General features: G+C 39.2%; 1 protein-coding gene across 1 annotated transcript in view; it reads left to right on the forward strand.

Moving 5' to 3' along the window:
- LRP2 (LDL receptor related protein 2) overlaps positions 1-17,418 on the forward strand; it is a 199,470-nt gene that overhangs the window by 92,797 nt on the left and 89,255 nt on the right. Inside the window, exons 26-33 of the mRNA XM_036023343.1 lie at positions 168-416; positions 1,275-1,486; positions 2,278-2,462; positions 3,623-3,851; positions 4,753-4,930; positions 7,051-7,179; positions 12,092-12,258; positions 13,429-13,572. Of these exons, the coding sequence (XP_035879236.1) occupies positions 168-416; positions 1,275-1,486; positions 2,278-2,462; positions 3,623-3,851; positions 4,753-4,930; positions 7,051-7,179; positions 12,092-12,258; positions 13,429-13,572 (1,493 nt within the window). The remainder of the gene's footprint in view (positions 1-167; positions 417-1,274; positions 1,487-2,277; positions 2,463-3,622; positions 3,852-4,752; positions 4,931-7,050; positions 7,180-12,091; positions 12,259-13,428; positions 13,573-17,418) is intronic.

The raw sequence follows: 17,418 nt of genomic DNA on the forward strand, positions 1-17,418 counted from the left end.
ACAGTGACCAGTCTATGGAGTTCATCCTAGTGAATGCTGCACTTAGCTCTTAGCTGGGTATTATGCTGAAGGGGACCCGAGACTACATGACAAATATTTACAGCAGAGTGAACCAAAGGAGCAAAGGTACCTCACTTTTCCCCTTTCTGATTCTCTCTTTATTCTAGATCAAGAGAGCTGCTTAAATTTAAATGCTGGTTGTACTCACCAGTGTGTTCAAGGCCCCTTTGGGGCTCAGTGTTTATGTCCTTCGGGATACCTGCTTGCCAATGATTCCAAGACCTGTGAAGACACAGATGAATGTGATATTCCAGGCTTTTGTAGCCAGCACTGTTACAATACAAGAGGTTCTTTCCGGTGCTGGTGTGATAAAGAATACATGTTAGACACTGATGGGAAGACTTGCAAAGTTACAGGTAATGACTGAACTTGAAAGTGAACTAATCCCAGCCAGTTAATGGCATACCCCAGAGCTTAAGATCAAATATTTCATGTAGACATTTAGCAATGTTGATTATGAGCCAAAAGGATAGGTTATATAATCTCTTTAAACCTCAGTTTCTCATGCGGATTAAATGAGTTATAATGCATAAAGACCTTGATATACTTTGAAAAATAGAGGTTAAAAAATATACAGGTAGAAGATGATTTTTTAATTATTTAGGATAATATCTAAATGTGTTTTACATTATTTAAAAATGATTTCTGTATTTTCTATATTTAAGTATATTTATATAATGGACTTAATGAATTCAATTCACCCAATATTAATTCAATTTCTACTATGTGAAAGTGATTATATTACGTATTAGGATATTAATTCAGCTGCTTTAAAGGAAAAGGAGACTAAAACAAAATAGAGGGGATACTGGGAGATAATTAGAGTCTCTGCCACAACTGAACGCCTTGTGAAAAATAGAAATATTTAAGACATGATTCCTGCTATGAAGAAGCCTACACAATCTAAGAACGAAGATAAGCAAAGTACAAAAGTAACTATAGTAACAGGAAGAATGCAAGTAGATACTTGGGCAAATGTTAAAAAGTATAATTCAAGAAAGAAAAATATTTCAGAAAAAGCTTATTTTAAATATGAAAATCCCCTAACTATTTAGGCAAGGAATGAAATGATTAAAAATAATTTTTATAGAGTTTTTTTATTACTATAGTTTGGAATTATATGTTACCAAAAGTATTACATGAAATATTTGAGAAGCTTTAGTATTGCTTTCCCCCCAGAATCATTGACATTTTTGCATTTTCTTCTTGGACAGCATCTGAAAATCTTCTGTTACTTGTGGCAAGTCAGAACCAAATCATTGCTGACAATGTCACCTCCCAGGCCCATAATATCTATGCGCTTATTGCAGATGGTTCTCACATTGTAGCTGTTGATTTTGATTCAATCAGTGGTCGTGTCTTTTGGTCTGATGGAACTCAGGGTAAAATCTGGAGTGCATTTCAAAATGGAACAGACAGAAAAGTAGTAAGTACATTTCTACTGACCTTCGGCCTGACTAATTCCCCCCCTGCCTTGGGTCTATTTGATGTTACTCCCCAGTGAGAGAGGCCCTGCTGCATCCTGGGTGACTTCCCTTTTGGGCCACATTGTACCCAAGAGGGTTGGACATTTATAACTCTGAATTTGTGGGTGTTTTAGATGAAAATGTGGCCTCTGCAGGCAGATCCATTATTCTGAATACCAGATCTCATGACCCAGAGACTTCACAAAACGTATAAGGTTCCTTTTGCAGTTTTTTTCCTAGTGCATGGGAGCAGAGGAACACACAGGGTAGTTAAGGGGATGCTTTTTGTAGTTTTCAAGTAGTTGTGTTTCTCAATCCATCTCTCGAGTTTGGTTTCTTGACCTTTGTGGTATGTTTCCTCTGCCCATTAGAACTTTACTTTGTAATCATGGACATTTAATAAAAGTGTTACTTTTGGCATCTGGACATTATAAAGTTTCTTAGGGTTGCCAATTTAGTGAATGGATAGAGCTTTTGTTAACTGAAAACACTTTGAAACCAAAATGAAACTACACACTAATCTAACCATAGAGTTATCCTAGAGTGTTCCATTCTATAAAATCATGTATGTTTTTCCTATAAAAGCTTAGTGTTGACTAGGTGGTTATTTACATAGGAGGACAGCATTTTTTAATGGTCACAAGCAAACATAGGATGAGTTAGATGCCTTTTTCCAGGTTTTCATATAATTTCCATGTTATCAACCATTCATTCCTTTTAGACTTCACTCTCTATTCGCTTTTGTCTTTAGGTACTTGACAGTGGTGTCACCATGACTGAAAGTATTGTGGTAGATTGGGTGGGCCACAATCTTTACTGGACAGACTATGTTCTGCAAACAATTGAAGTCTCGAAGCTTGATGGGAGCCACAGGACCGTGCTGATTAGTCACAACGTAACAATGCCCAGGGGACTAGCGTTAGATCCTAGAGTTAGGTAAGGCTTTTTTTTTTTTTTTCAGTGATGTGGCCTTAATGTGGTTAATAATGAGGGGGAAAAAACAGGAGCATGTGACTAGTATACATATCATAAAATTTAAAATAATTCATTGTTTAAGCATCTCTGTAGAAGCGGTTGGTATCAACTGGTTGTTGCTATCTTTTCTTTATCTGAATAGTCTTCTTCATAAAGTACGCAAGAACAATTGGTTACTTAAGACCACATTAATTTATTAGCTTGGCAATATAAGTATTGAAATGATTTTTGTAGACATATATAATTGTTTCTAATGAATGCACATTGCCTATTCCATAGGCCAGTTTGCTGTAACATTTTAAAAACAATTTTTAAATTGATTTTTAGAGAGAAAGAGAGGAAGGGGTGGGGAGAGAGAGAAAGAGAGACATCACTTTTGTTGTTCTACTTATTTATGCATTCATTCATCGACTGCTTCTTGTATGTGCCATGACTGGGGATCAAACCTGCAGCCTTGGTGTTTCGGGACAGTGCTTCACTGAACTACCCAGCCAGGGCCAGTTTGCTATAACTTTGATACCTCATGGTTTCTTAAAAAAAAAAAAAGCCAGATTTTTCTGCTTTGGTTTCATGTTGTTTACTAGAGCTCCCTTTTACACCATATAGGAAAGATTATTTTTGCCTGTTGGTCCCAAAGGGAAGAAGGAGAAATTCTCCCATGTGTTTAGAAACACTGAGGGCCTCCTTTCTTGAATTTACCGATTCCCTAACTTACATTCTTGTCTGCAGGATGACGAGTTAGGCAAATTATGTTTAATTGTAATGTTAAATAGACTCTTTTGTTAAACATGACAAGGTAGACAGTTAAGGACATATGGATTTTTCTCGATTAAATATTTGTGGTTTGCACAGAAACATGAGTTGGCACCGAGACACTTCAGGGTCATCATGTCCTGCATGTTTTATGGACAGTATAAAAAACCCTGAGGTGGCTTGTGATTGCATTATGATCACAGTTTGACTTTGTAACACTCGGAGGAAATAAGCTCTGTGCATGTACTCTGAATTGGAGATGATTTATTTTAAATAGAGTGTAAACATGATGTCTATTACTTAAGATGACAGTTACTTTGTGCATTGAAATATGCCCCCTCCAGTTGGTAACCAGCATCTTTTCACAGTGACCATCTGATGTTCTGGTCTGACTGGGGCCACCACCCGCGGATTGAGAGAGCCAGCATGGATGGCGGTTTGCGCACTGTCATTGTCCAGGACAAGATTTTATGGCCCAATGGCCTAACTATTGACTACCCCAACAGACTACTCTACTTCTTGGATGCCTATCTCGACTACTTAGATTTTTGTGACTACAATGGACAACATCGGAGGCAGGTGATAGCCAGTGATTTGGTAAGTCGATAGTGAGGAAAACTGAACTGAAACTGCATTAGTGTCCTAGTGGACACCACAAGCAAAAAGAGAAACAAGAAAATGAAGAATTTAATTTTTGCGTTACAGGTATTACAGGGTAAATCCAGGAAATTTCAACAGGAATAAGGGCCAATTCATCTTTTATTACTAACAAAAAAAAATTATTCTAGTTCATGGTCAGATTGCCCCTGTGATTTCATTGCTCTGTAGATGCTAATCTGTTGCTTCTGTACTTTTAAAAAAGGTTAAGCAAATATTAATAATTTAATTATATTTACATTGTCATGTAATCATAGCCTGTCATATGTTTTGCATTTTTATTCAGGAATTCTGTGGAATTTATTTCCACAAGTTATGGGAAAATGCAGAACTGTTAATAATTTCTATTTAAGGTTGTCATTGTTTATAGTTCTGTGAGTTGGAGAGACGCTGGGAGGGCCTCCCTACCGCGGGAAACAGGCATCTCAGCTGTGTCAGGTTCATGTGCGTCTGCGAGTGGCAGAGCAAGACGGCAGAAGTAGCACTGCAGAAGGAGTGGTGATAATGGGGTGGTGGTGAGGCCTTGGGAGGAAGGGATCCAGACAGTCGCCTTACTTTATGCACTTCAGTTTTGCTTTCATTTGTAAGATGGGTGCCCAGAGTAACTACCAGGGTAAAAATGAAGGCTAAACAATACATGTATGTGAGAGGATTTTGAGTGGTATAGTGGGACATAGGTCAAGCAGTATATATTTCATCTGCCCCTTGAACAATAACTTCCCTATGTTTTTATTAAACATTTAAATAATAAAGTGAACCATCTCTTGGGCATCCTTTTCTAGTTTGTTCACCTTGGTTTTTATTTCTGGGTGAGATCTCATCATTCTCTTCTGCTTCACAGATTCTGCGGCATCCCTATGCCCTAACCCTCTTTGAAGACTCCGTGTACTGGACTGACCGTGCCACTCAACAGGTTACTCAAGCCAACAAGTGGCACGGAGGGAACCAGTCAGTTGTGATTTATAATGTGCACCAGCCCCTTGGGATTGTTGCGGTTCATCCTTCGAAACAGCCAAATGGTAAATAATGAGAAACAATTGAAAGAGACAGAGAGATATCCTGCCTGGGAGTAGCTTGGAAAACACTTACTCTGGAAATGTAAAATGAACAATGTTGCAGACCCATTTTTTTGAGCAATGAATTATCCTTCCCTCTTTCCTAACATTTCCATTACTGGTATTGACCATGGAAGAGTCATATCTTGTATGTAACAGCAGCAGATCTAAATTGTGTCATTTTATTTAGGAATTGGCCACTGCCTTTGGGACTTTTCTCTGAGTCTCAATGTCCTCAGCTGACAAATACAGCATAGACCGGATACATAGTCCCTTAGATCCTTTTATCACTTCCACTTATTTTTAGGACTTACTTATCTTGGCATCATTGCCCTGTGGGTGCTCTTCTGTGGCCACCCTGTCATCCTACAGTGCATGGTGTGGGTGGCTAGGTGTTTTAAGATTTTGGCTTAGGTAGTGTTCCTTGAAGTGTGAGGAGGGAATAAGTCACTTAGTCTTGTTTCCTCATGACTCTCCAGTGGTTTCTCATCACACTTCAGAACCCAGCCCCTGTTATCTCCTTGGTCTCTTCTCCCACTTACCTTGCCACATTGGACTTTAGCGGATTTCATTTTGGCCCTGAAGCATGCCAGGCAACTTCCCACATCTGCACTTTTGCACGAGCTCTTCCTTCTGCCTGGAACATCTCCCCATGCTGGCTCTTGATCATCCTTTCTAAAATAGCCTCCCTCTCTCATAATTATTTGCTCTTTACCCTCTCATTCTGAAACATACTTTATTTATTTACAATGAATTTATTGGGTTTCAGGTGTACAATTTTATAAAGCATCATCTGTATACTACATTGTGTGTTCACCACCCCAGGTTGTCTGCTTCCATCACCACTTATCCCTGCTTTACCCTCTTCTGTCTCCTGAAATCTCACAATATATGAGTTTAGTTCTGTCTCCCTTTGTTAGACTATCTGCCCCGTGTTTACAGTATTCCCAGTGCTTGGAATACTGTTTGGTACATGCTGAAGGCTTAACATTTTGGAGTGAATGAATGGATTGATGAATCTGACAAGGTGTGTAATAGGAATATATAAGACTCAGAGAACACCTGTGAGCTTGGGATGCACACTGGATCTCTTTTGACAAGGAGCAGAGACATACAAAGGTGGCATCATTAGAAAAATAAAATGTTATTATCTAAACGAAACTTAGTCAACAGTGGATAATTGTAAAGGTTGCATAGGGAACACACACCTCGGTTTCATTTACTGATGTCTTTTGAGTCAGGAAAAAAGACACATAATTTTGAGCATCATATTTCCACACTAAGCTCAGGATTACTCAGTGGCTGTTTGCCCATAATCTGGTTATAGACAGGAGTGATCTGTAACTGTGGGCAAGCTGTTCCTCCCTCTCATGCCTCTTATGAATGTTCTGTTGAAAGCATGGTGTTAGGGAAGGGTAAAAATGTAGTTTAGGAAAAAAACAAGACCAACAGAGGTAACATAGTGGACTTCTGTCTCTGAATCCTGGGGGCCTCTGGGAGGACTGGTGCAGCTCAGTGCACAATGTGGTTGGATGTCTCTATATGTTGTGAAATGGTCACCACAGTGAGTTTGGTGAGCGCCCATCACCACATATAGTTACAGAGCATTTTCTTTCTTTGTCACAAAACTTTTAGATCTACTGTCTCAGCAACTTTCAAATATTTGATTATTTAATACAGTATTGTTAACTACAGTCATCATGCTGTCCATTACATCCCAGAGCTGATGGGTCTTATCACTGGAAGTCACTCCCTTTTGACCACCTTTACCGTTTCACTCACCCCCACCCTCTGACTCTGGCTACTGCCAATCTGTTCTCTATGACTTTGGTTTTGTTTTTTAATGTATAAGTGAAATCACATGGTATTTGTCTTTCTCTGTCTGATTTATTTCACTTAGCATAATACCCTCAAGGTTTATCATGTTGTTGCACATGGCAGGAGTTCCTTTTTTATGGCTGAGTAATATTTCATTGTATGTGTATATTTATAAACATATGTCACATTTTCTCTGCCCATTCATCCTGTGTACTTTAATGTGGGGGATTTTCTGTTCACAGCGTTTACTTCTCTTTCTATTGCAGGTATAAATTCATGTGCCTCTGCCCCCTGCAGCCATCTGTGCCTGCTTTCCTCACAGAGGTCACAGCGTTACGCCTGTGCTTGTCCCTCTGGATGGAGCCTCTCTCATGATTCTGTGACTTGCCTGAGAGGTAGAGTATGCCCCTTAAGTGTGCCCTGCTGGTGGAGCTTGCCATGGTTTGAGCAAAGCTGTGCAAGCTCTAACCCACTTGCTGATGGAGAGTGTGCTGTGTTCCTTTTGGTTCAGCAGGCATCTTTGGGGTGTGTACTATATGGGGTGCTTGGACGAATACCTCAGTTGTTGCATAGTTTCTGTTTATGGAGCTAATATTGTGTGTGCATGTGATTCAACAGTCCTTAACTTCACATTTTCTCTTACCTGGTTACATTTAGACTACGGATGGTAATGGAAAGTTCCAAATTCTGCACTTAGGTTAAAATTCTTGACATAGTGTACAGCTTCATTTTTCAGGCTTCTTATTTCATTTTTATTCGTATAACCAATAGTCAATGATGAATGTTGTAGGCTAGGTTTCAATACCATTACTATTATTTGATATTTTTAAAATGTAAGTTTCTGCTGTATGAAATATTTTCAGTGATTATTTGGGCATTTAATTTTTATTGCATCCTAGTTATTGTGTTGGGTTAATTGAAGAGTATGTGAAGGGAGTAAGAATGGAAGGAAAAGATGTAGTCAATCCACAAAAGAGATTTCCTCTGGAGTGTGTACTTGATCTGTAATAAACTCTTCTCAAAATCATTTGCCTTTGCTTAAAGATTGAAAGAGTTATTCTAAACTCAAGTTTCTTTCATTTCTCATTGAAGAGAAGTGAATGTGTTTTGATATTCATAATGGCTGTAGATAAGTTCAAATTAATTTTTTTCAAATTAAATGTTTAATGATAAAATTTTGTAAATTAGGAGAAAATAGAGTCCTATTCTAGAGGAAAACTTATTTTTCAAATGGAAATTATATGCTGAATCCAGAAAATTTATGGTGTTTACAGATTATGCAGATGTAGGCTTATTCCATCAACATGTAGTATTTTGCCAGGTTACTTTCCCGATGAAAGATTGTAATTATTGGTAATGCTTACAAAGGGATTGGCATTTGCCATTTTTCTTCAGAGACTTATTATGCAACTAATCCTTGTTGACATTAATTTCGTGTGTCCTCAGAGTCTTTCAGCAGAAGATTAAACTGGGCTACAGACATTTTGTAGACAAAGCATCCTTTCACCACACCAAGATTATTGAACTGTGCATTTGGGTTGGCATAATCAGTATTACCACCTGATGGTGATTGATAAATATTAATTCTAAATAGTACCTTTTGTCGTTTCACAAATAATTCCACTAGTGGTTTTCCTATGGGCTGACTTTACTGAGGTGGAACATTTTCCACTGTTTCCCAACTGGTTTCTCAGTCCCAGTTGGGTAAGTCAGTGTCAATGTATGTTAACAGTTACACAGTTTTTTTAACAAGAAGCTTAGCAGACTTGTTAACACTGGTAGATGAAAACATTTTACTTCAGTTACATGTTCAATAACCTTTAAAACAGTGTTTGCTGAGTGTCTGGTATGTCTTTGGAAATGCCAAGGTGGTGAGATTAGTTGAAAAAGCAGGTGCTGTCCAGTTTAGCCCTAGGTAAACTTGCGGTAAAAAGCCTGGAAGACCACCCACACATGTGCCGGTTGTGGTCACAGTGGGGTAGGGGATTATGGGATGTGTCTATTTTTTCCTAATTTTATGTTATAAAATTTTAAAGTGAGCGCTTTCTTTGCATGAAATAGTTTTTTTATTCTTTAGAAAATATGTTCCCACAATGCCAAAAACAAATAAACAAAACTCAAATCTGACCATCTCCCCAACACCCTGTAAAATAATCTCAAATCCAAAATAAGTTTCTGACTTAGTCTGAGGGACACAAAGCAATTGCTTCAGTGATTCTGTGCAAAAGACAAAAACAAACAAACAAACAAACAAAACAAACCGCTCCTTGCCTGTGCCCTGGAAAGTTGCCGTGCTGGTGAGTCTGTGCAGGGTCCGAGTTGAGTGGGACCCAGGTCGGAGAGTTGTAAATGTCACGCTTTAATTAGGACATCAATTTCCCGCTCCTGAGGGTTGTCTTTTCACTTCTATGCTTTGCTAACACTAATCTTAATGAAATCATGACATGAACACTAAAAATAAATGATCTTTCATTTCAAAAGACTGAGACATACTGACCTTGGACAGCTTAAATATCACCTTCTCCTGAACTTTTCACCCAACCCTAAGTTCTCCTGTACCCTGTCCTTTCTGTGAGCAGGGGCCCATTTAATTAATACTTTGTCTTGCCCTCTGGATTCGAAGCTCAAAGCCTCCACCTGCTTCGTTGATGTGTGTTTATTGTCTGGGGCACACAATGGCACTCAGTGAATGCTGAGTGAACGACAAGCTTTTTAAAATTTTTTCTCCTTCTCCAGTCCTGTGTGTTTCACCCATTGGCTCCTTGAGAGGTGTACGGTGTCATAAAATCACCCCTTTTCTCTATTCCACAGAGCGCTTCTCACACATCCTTCCAGGCCAACGGTCTCAGCAGTCACTTCTTTTCTAGTGCTTCTCTGCCAGCATCCTCCACCTTGGCTCTCTCACCTGCTGTCAGTGCAGTGTTAAATGATACTCTGCCCTCTGGTCCATTGCCCACAAATGTTTGTGGGTGGTCCATGCTTTCAAATGCACCAGCGATCAGATGAAGGACCCAAGGCACATCCCCAGGAAGGAGTAGTGGCCAGAGAAGGAGAATAGCTGAGTAGTGCTTGAGGGAAGAGCTCCTCAGAGGAACCAGAAAGGCCTGTGATTGATGGATAAGAAATGCAAAGTTTGTAAGGTCCTAAACAGCCTTTGGTGAGAATTCCTCCAGTTAAGCAATAGGAAAATGACTTGTTAAAAAGGGAACTATCAGGTTTTGAGTGAATAAAATTTAAAATGTCCTCTGTGAAACTGGGAAATAGTTCTTGTTTTTACTGAACCAATGAGCAATTATAGCATGTAGCCAATAAATAATTAAATATCTCAATATCATTTCCAAGTATGTCTGAAACTCATAGCTTTTTAAAAATTATTATTACAATTAAATAAAATGGGTTGAGTGGTAATTGAGAGCCATCTGTGGCACCAGGCCTGCACTTCTTGCAGAGCAGCGATTAAGCACAAAGGTGTGGGAGTGCAGGAGCCCTCCCTGGCTGTGAGACCCTGGTTGAATTGCTTTATTTCTTCACACCTCATTTGAAAGGTGTGTGTGCGTGGGTGTGTGGTGGGTAGTGGTAACTTGTTAACAAACAGGGTTATGAGGCTTCAGGGAGATAGTTAAGTAAATAATATTTGCCTGGTGTATATTGTGTGGCGCAGATTCTCAATAAATGGGGGCGATTATTATGGCCACTGCAGTTGTTCAGGGGAGGGGTAGCGTGCAGCGCTGAGAGAGGCGGGCCTATGAGGGAGCCCTTTACCGCACTGTTTCTGGCAGAGGTCCCAGGGCCCTTGCAAGCCTCGTTGGCCTCAGCTGAAAACAACTCTGCAGGCTTGTTGTGAAAGATTAAATGCTATATATTGTAGAACTTTGCAAATCAGAAAGCATTAATAGTTACAAAATTTACTTTGAATTTGTACTAGGTTAAAAAATGCTGAGCTATTTATCAATACTAAAAATGCCAGGAACAAGAAAAAGCTAATGAGATGTGAAAATAAGTAAAAAGTGTCAAATAATCCTGCTGAAGTTGTAAAACTTCTCAGATTATCAAAATAATGAAACATTTTAGCCCATGAAAATTATACAATGATTAATCATTTTATATTTTGTCTTAATATGTGAGATATATGCCTTGATAACACAAAAGTCACCTTCCAAAGTTTTCCTTTTTTTTTAAAGATTTTATTATTTTATTTTATTTTTATTTGTAGAGAGGGAAGGGAGGGAGATAGAGAGAGAAACATAGAGAGAGAGAAAAACATCAATGTACAGTTGCTGGGGGTTATAGCCTGCAACCCAGGAATGTACCCTGGCTGGGAATCGAACCTGCGGCACTTTGGTTCGCAGCCTGAGATCAATCCACTGAGCTATGCCAGCCGGGGCCAAACTTTTCCTTTTCTTAAGGAGGAATTACAAAGTAAAACCCCAGTCTTGAATTTCATCAATTTATATATATTTTTGATAATGGGACTGCATAGCTATGATAAAGATTATCTTTGAAAAAGGACCTCATTGTATTAGGGAGGCTAAGTGAACTGATAGTTTAAGATATGAGGATAAGTTGCAATCTACAGACACTTCTGAGAACTTTAGAAGACACTATTTACTTATTCACTTATGCACCTATCCGCTTATTCATTTATGTGGTCATTCATTTAGTTAGCAAATATTTATTAGGCAACTATTATATGCCAGGCTTTGGGGACATAATAGTGAGTAAATCAGACAAAATCACTGCTGTTTGGGAATTAGAACCTAGTGCGGAAGACAGACATTAGTCAACAATTGGTAGGATTATAAACTTGATTTATTTAGCAATTAAAATCTCTAATAAATACTAAGCAACACTTTGTAGAGTTACTTTATATTCTGAACATACTTAAAAATAATAAACTGCCATTCACCAAAAATATTTTATGATTCCCTTCACATATTTTTTCAAAATCCAACTCTTCCTAAATTATTCAGCATTAGTAAGCTTTTTGTCTTGGTAGAAATGAAAGAACTTCCCGACCGTGACGGGGTAAGTAAGGAATTAATGGAAGGTGGCGTAAACCTGCCTCGGGACAACCCAGAAGCGCTGTGTGCGGGCCTGGAGGTCTGGGGACTCAGCAACACACTGAAACCCAATGGGAGGCCCTGGGCTGTCGGAGGGACTGTCTTCCGTGCACTGCATTTATTGCCGCAATGCTGCGATGGATGACATTTTATTCCATAGGATGGTAGCAATCCACTGCCCTCCGTTACTCTAAATGTCTGGGAATAGTGGGGCATAATGGTGACTGATATTCTGCTGTTTTCACAGATGATCAACCTTTCCTAATAACGGTCAGACGCAGCGTCATTTTCGGGATCTCTCTTAGTCCCGAGGTGAAGAGCAATGACGCCATGGTCCCCGTGTCAGGGATACAGAACGGTTACGATGTGGAATTTGATGACTCAGAGGAATTCATCTATTGGGTTGAGAACCCAGTAAGTTTTTTTTTTAAATTTTATTTTAATTGTTGTTGAAGTACAATTTTCTATCTTTTACTCCTATCCCAGCCCACCTACCCAGCCCTCCCCACCTTCCTCCCATTTCCACCCACCCCTAGTTTTTGTCCATGTGTCCTTTATACTTGTTCCTGTAAACCCTTCCCCTTTCCCCCGAAATTCCCTCCCCTTTCCCCTCTGAACCCAGTAAGTTTTGAATAACATTCAAAGTATATAACTTGCAAAGCACCTGCACCAATGCCTTTTTATAGTCAATTGTTTGCTGGGTGAATAAAAGGGAAATGATCCAGAAATAAATGAACTTACTGCTAATTTTTTTTGTATTCAATGAAGGATGTAAATGGGAGGTTGGCCTGGAGCAAAGATCAGAACACTCTTTAGTTTAGAATAATAAGCACACTTAAGCTATTGGGTATTTTTTATTCATTCAGCAAGTACTTTTTAAGTGCTTACTATTTGCTCTGCACTGAACTAGTTGGTTCCAAGTGCAGAATATATGCCTGGAAGCAGAAGTCACAAAGGTTGTTCTTAAGGAGCTTTACGCTTGTAGAAGATATTAGACTAACATAAAAATGATCATAACTCAAGACTAAAAGCCATAGTTCCCTCAGGGAACTCCAGGAAAGCATTTGATGTGACTGCTGGGGCCTTTATTCAGAACCTTTGCAAACCCCGAGAATAAAAAGAACACTTCTCCAATTGTTCCCCACTGGGTCCCTTCCTCACCCTTTAGGAAAGAAATCTGTGAGGATAGGGAAGGGGCAAAGGGAATACAAATGAAGAAAAGAGGAGAGAGCTCTGTGTTTGACACTTGATGCCATGGTGCAAAATATACTCCTGGCCTCCTGTGACTTGAGTTGTTTTTATGACTCTGGCCTTTGGTAATTAAGAAATAAATCTCTATAGCCAATATTAGAGGTAGTTTGAATGATAAGCCTTGTGTGTTCCTGTGACATACCTAAAAATCAGTGTTTTCAAAGCGTTGCTGCATTAGCATTATACACAGTGAGGCCACCCAATAGTTCTGAACCTTTGCCTTTTCTCCAAGTTGCAAGTGTTGAACATTGTAGCTGGCAGTCGCCATAGTGAAAGCAGTGTTTTCCTGGAGAAACTGTGGCCTTGAAACAACTCACTTCTTGTTTTTTCCAGGGTGAAATTCACAGAGTGAAGACAGACGGTACCAACAGGACAGTGTTAGTTCCTCTCTCCAGTATGGGCTCTTCTATGAGCCTGGCCTTAGATTGGATATCAAGAAACCTTTATTACACCAATCCTGGGACTCAGTCAATTGAAGTAATGATTCCATAATACTACCATAATATTACCTAATACTATGTACACAACATTGGTTTCTTTTATTGATTCCAGAGAGAGGGGGAGGAAGGGAGAAAGAGGGGAAGAGAAACATGGATGTGAGAGAGAAATATTGATTGGCTGGGGACTGAACCTGCAACCCAGGCATGTGCCCTGATGGGGAACTGAACCCATGACCTCTTGGTCTGCAGGATGATGCCCAACTAACTGAGCCACACCGGCCAGGTCAACAAACACTGGTTTCTGATTCATGTAAAATCTATTCTTAGGAAATGTTCTCATGGGTTTTGAAATTATTTTTAAGCAGAAAGAAAAGCAAAGAGATGTTAGTATTAGCTATCCAAGTCTCTAAAGCTAAGGAGGAAAACCAACTTAAAAATAAGTTACTGGAATTTTTTATTGTTCTCTTTGGTTTCCTCCTAAATATCAATACTAAGTTGTTCCTATAGAAGGATTTAAGATATTTGATAAAAATATATAAAAGGATAAATAAAAATTATGTAAGGAATTCATCATAAAGGAGAGATTATAGTAGTCAGGGAATTTTCGCTATCTTTTCTCATCAAATCTTTAATGCTATTTAGTCCTAAACCTAATTTATAGGTCACTTCTGTTGTAAGATGGAAATCTTTCTATGGCGCCAATACAGTTTTTCAAACAGTAAAACAGAAAGTAGAAACTTGATTCTAATTACTTTGATACTCTCCTCTTTGCGATAACTGTTCTTTTTTACTCTAATTCCCAGAAGAAATTCTAGATGGGGTGCAGGTATGAAATCACATGAAGTAAATCAGAAGTAACTTGACTAGTATTGGTTTTCTCCACTCTGGGACAAGGTTAAAACATGTAAGGGATTATTGATCCATAATTTTGAAAGTGGGCATTTCTAAAGCGAAGAGAGGGTCTTGTGAGAGGGACAATTAGCAGGGCTGTGTAGAGTGACATTGCACTGCTCTGGGTTAGGCACTGGCTAGGAAGTTCGCTGCTCTTTGGGGCACACAGCAGTCAAGTGGCTAATTTACAGCCAATGTAGAGCTCTGTCCAAACTCACATCGGACAGTGCTCTACAGTTTACAGAGGTCTTCCAGCAGTACCATTTCATTCGAGCTTCACAGCATTCCCAAGGGTAGGCAACTGTAGTAACCACTCACAGGGAGAGGGACATTTGCAGTATGCACAAATGCTAACCCCCTGGAATATGCCAAACTGGGTAGAATCATCAACTGTTAACATTAAGGAAACACTTGAAGGCTCATCTGGTTCAAGCCTTTGTCTTTTAAATAAGAAACTGAAGTCCATAGAAGTTAAGAATTGGCATTAACAGTCAGCTTCACTGCCCAATTCCTGGGCGGTGTCCTAACTTTGCCTTGTTAGAAATTACAACTCTAGCAATCTGGCCTGATTTGACTCCTCTTTGTCAGTGAGAGAAGATATTTTTCATCATGTCAGCTAAAAATACCACCCTCTCATCAAAACATGGGCAAAATTTGCAGCCTAAGATCCTTAATGTGGAACTCACATCTCTCTAGACTCCACTCAGTACAAAGCTGCCTTAATTCCAAATGACAGTTAATATGCTCCTGTACCATCTTGTGGTCTCTTGCTTTGCAAATGGGGGTCTTCCCTTTTTGACTGATAGCTTTCCAAAAGCAGGGAACATGTCTCCTCCATCAGTGTTAGGTGGAATGAAAAGATACAAGTTGAAAAATAGCCAAGTGTAGTGCCTGTGCATGTGTATGCATCGGTAAGGCTGCTTTACCCACCTAAACCTAAAGTTTGTACTTGTGCCCCAATGCAGTGAGGTACAGAGGAAAAATAATTTGCTTTGGCATCCAAAGACCTGGCTTTGAGCTGGTTTGTTTGCTCATTCATTCAGTCATTCAACAAACACTAGGAAATGCTTTCTATGGATCAGTCCCATGGTTAGTCCTGGGCACTCAAAGATAAAAGAAACACCCCCACCCCCTGCCCTGCCCTGCTTTTGAGTAGTTCACACATCTGAGAGCTAGACATATAAACACATACATTTGCTCTGGTGCAATAAGTATGGTATGAGCAGTGACTATAAAGAGCTGTGAGGTTGAGGGCAGAGGTAAAAGTGTGGGAGGAAGAATGGCAGGCTTTTCATAAGTGGTTATTGGTGAGCTGTGCTTGAAGGATGACCAATATTTGTTTCTGTCAAATGAAGAAGTAGGGAAGAGGTGTACAAGGTAGAGAAAAACACTTTATTCAAGACTCTGAAATATAAAGATACATCTTGTTAGTGGGGAGAGCACTGTATTCTACTCACAGACTGTCTGACCTTGGAAAAATTACTTAACTTCTCTGAACCTCTCTTTCCTTCCCTGTAAAACGGGGTTAATAGCTCAATAAGTAAAAGTGCTTCAGGACACCAAGGTGGCCAGTGAATGCAGTGCCCTATTTCCCTCAAATCATTAGCATATTTAGAATATCTATGAAGGATCTCCGAGAATAATGATTCAAAGGTAAACTGCCCTTTTAGTGTTTTTATTGGTTTTCTCCTTTGGTGATATCAATTGTGACTTTTCCAGGAAAATGTTAGGCTACTTAAGAAAACAAGAATAAAGTTCATTTACAGCTTACCTATACAATATCTGTTCCAGCATAAAGGTAATTCACATTTAATTCCAACTTCAGGATAAAAGAGAAATGTTTAAGAGATTGTGTTCCACTAGGGGTAGCTGTGTTGCCATTCCCTGAGAGCAATTTTGTCGCTGAAAAGGGAAACCTACAGAATGGTTGTGTGAGAAAGAGAGCTTGATACATTCCATAGAATGAGGAAGGAACTTTCCTTTGAACTAAAGAGAACCCAAGGCTTTGGAAAAGAGAGAAATTATAGAAGAAAGAGGCAAATTGAAAAGAGAAAAATTGTCTTAGTTCAAGTAGGAGAGAAAGAAAGGTACCAGAGGAGAAAATTTTAGAGAAAAGAACAGTCAGGAAGAAAGGTGTGTGGGTGTGTGTGTGTGTGTGAGAGAGAGAGAGACAGAGAGAGAGAGAGAGAGGCATATAAACACAGATGCACAAATAACTATTGGCATTGGAAAACAATGTTATAAAAAGCTTTGCGCAAATCAACAAACATTCCCCACCCCTGCCCTCTCAGATGCATATTAAAATAGACTTGTTCCTAAAAACAACTGCTTCTAGTCCAGTAATCCATATTTCTCTGTGATGTTGCAAGGCTCTGTTAGTATTGTGATTATAACATAATAGCAATACAATTAAAAATAGATGGTATTGGGAAAGACATTAAATTAAATCTTTTTAGGCCTCTTTCCTCATCTGTAATACAGGCATAATAATGGTATCTATCTCACAGGGTTATCCAATAATGCTTAGTATAATGCCTGGTACCTACTAGTGTCCAATAAATGAGCCAATAAAATATAGGAAACATTTATTAAACACACTTGTGCCAGTTATCCATGTTATTTCATTGTCTTGTGAGCTCTATGCAGGAGGTGCCATTGTCATCCACATTTTAATGATGAAGAAACTGAGTTCCAAGAGTTGAATTTATTTGCCTTAGGTCACGCAGTCAGACCTGGAAGGGCAGAGATTTGAACTCATGTGTTTTAATTCTGTTAACTTGGAAGAGAATTCACTTTAACTCTGAGTGAATTCACACTGTTTGATTAGCTGTGTGTGCAGTGATGGGTCACTGGGTGCTGTGGCCCAGTCACTGGGAGGCAGGGGGGCTGTGAGGTTCCCATCTGTCTTCCAGAGTTTTCTTTTATCTTTTTGAAGGTTTTTGTAGTTTCTCAGTAGCAGTGATTCTCTGTGTTTCCTCATTTGAATCCTTCT

This window comes from Phyllostomus discolor, chromosome 4, assembly GCF_004126475.2.
Source record: "Phyllostomus discolor isolate MPI-MPIP mPhyDis1 chromosome 4, mPhyDis1.pri.v3, whole genome shotgun sequence".
NCBI classification, from domain to species: domain Eukaryota; kingdom Metazoa; phylum Chordata; class Mammalia; order Chiroptera; family Phyllostomidae; genus Phyllostomus; species Phyllostomus discolor.